Source organism: Sprattus sprattus, assembly GCF_963457725.1.
Source record: "Sprattus sprattus genome assembly, chromosome: 14".
Classification (NCBI taxonomy): Eukaryota; Metazoa; Chordata; class Actinopteri; order Clupeiformes; family Clupeidae; genus Sprattus; species Sprattus sprattus.
In genome coordinates this window covers 8,817,539-8,818,441 of record NC_137912.1, presented here as the reverse complement: position 1 = coordinate 8,818,441, position 903 = coordinate 8,817,539, and the positions used below count along the sequence as shown (strand labels likewise).

The window sequence follows — 903 nt, the reverse complement described above, 5'->3', positions numbered from 1 at the left end:
ACCAACGCCAAGAGACTAGTGCATCGATTCTTTGGATTTACAAGATCTTCACGAAAAACATCAAAAGTTCACAGGGAACTCTAGAGGACTGATATCTGAAGCGGTCTTGCTTTTTTTTTGTGTCCTGGATCGAGCTCAGAGACAAAGGCCCGGCGAGAAACGCAAGAGATGCAGGAAATACCCTAAGGACACCAGCATCTTCTTTGCACGAGTAGGCTGAAGGATACCGAAGAGACAGTTCAATCTGTTCATCTGAAATTTTTGCGCCTCAAGTTTCTAAGCTTAATTCGTATGCTCTTTCGTAAACAATACACATATTGAGGCCTGGCTTGAAGTTGAAGGCGACTTGTTTGTCATCCAACGCATGGGGAGCCTGTTCAGCATTCTTCGGAGCTGTGGGAGTATGGTGTTAAGTGCCCTGCTGGAGTGGATCGCTTTTATAAATAGAAGTACTAAATTAATTGGCCGTTATTATGCAGAGTAAAATACTTGCCTTCATGATTATACTTACATCTGGAGCCTGGGTAAGTGATCAAGAATGAATCGGAGTTTTCAATGACATATTGACATGTTAGAAAAACTGTCTGATTGAAAAACTAAGTAAACATTGTTTAATTTTTATATAATACTTGATACCTGGGGCCCTAATGTTATTGATGGGCAACGAGTTAAGTCCCTTGCGCATGAAGCATAAGCTATGGCTTGCGGGAGCATTGCACTGACCTACACATGTTTTGCACTTAGGATCTTGCTCATGGTATTAAATCAGCCAAATTATTTTGTCACGCTATCAAAGTAGCTTTAATTGCTGTCGATGGAATGAGGGGCCCTCAGGTTTGCCGAGGTTTGCAGCGAAAGCGTTGTGTGACAGAGCCTGATTATTCTCTTTCAGTGTGCACCTGT

General features: G+C 42.2%; 1 protein-coding gene across 1 annotated transcript in view; it reads left to right on the top strand.

Moving 5' to 3' along the window:
- The window catches only part of ptprb (protein tyrosine phosphatase receptor type b), a 53,220-nt gene continuing 52,317 nt past the window's right edge, over nucleotides 1–903 (top strand). Inside the window, 2 exon segments of the mRNA XM_080851373.1 lie at nucleotides 1–524; nucleotides 893–903. The exon segment at nucleotides 893–903 is cut by the window's right edge and continues 275 nt beyond it. Of these exon segments, the coding sequence (XP_080707499.1) occupies nucleotides 474–524; nucleotides 893–903 (62 nt within the window). The 5' untranslated portion in view covers nucleotides 1–473.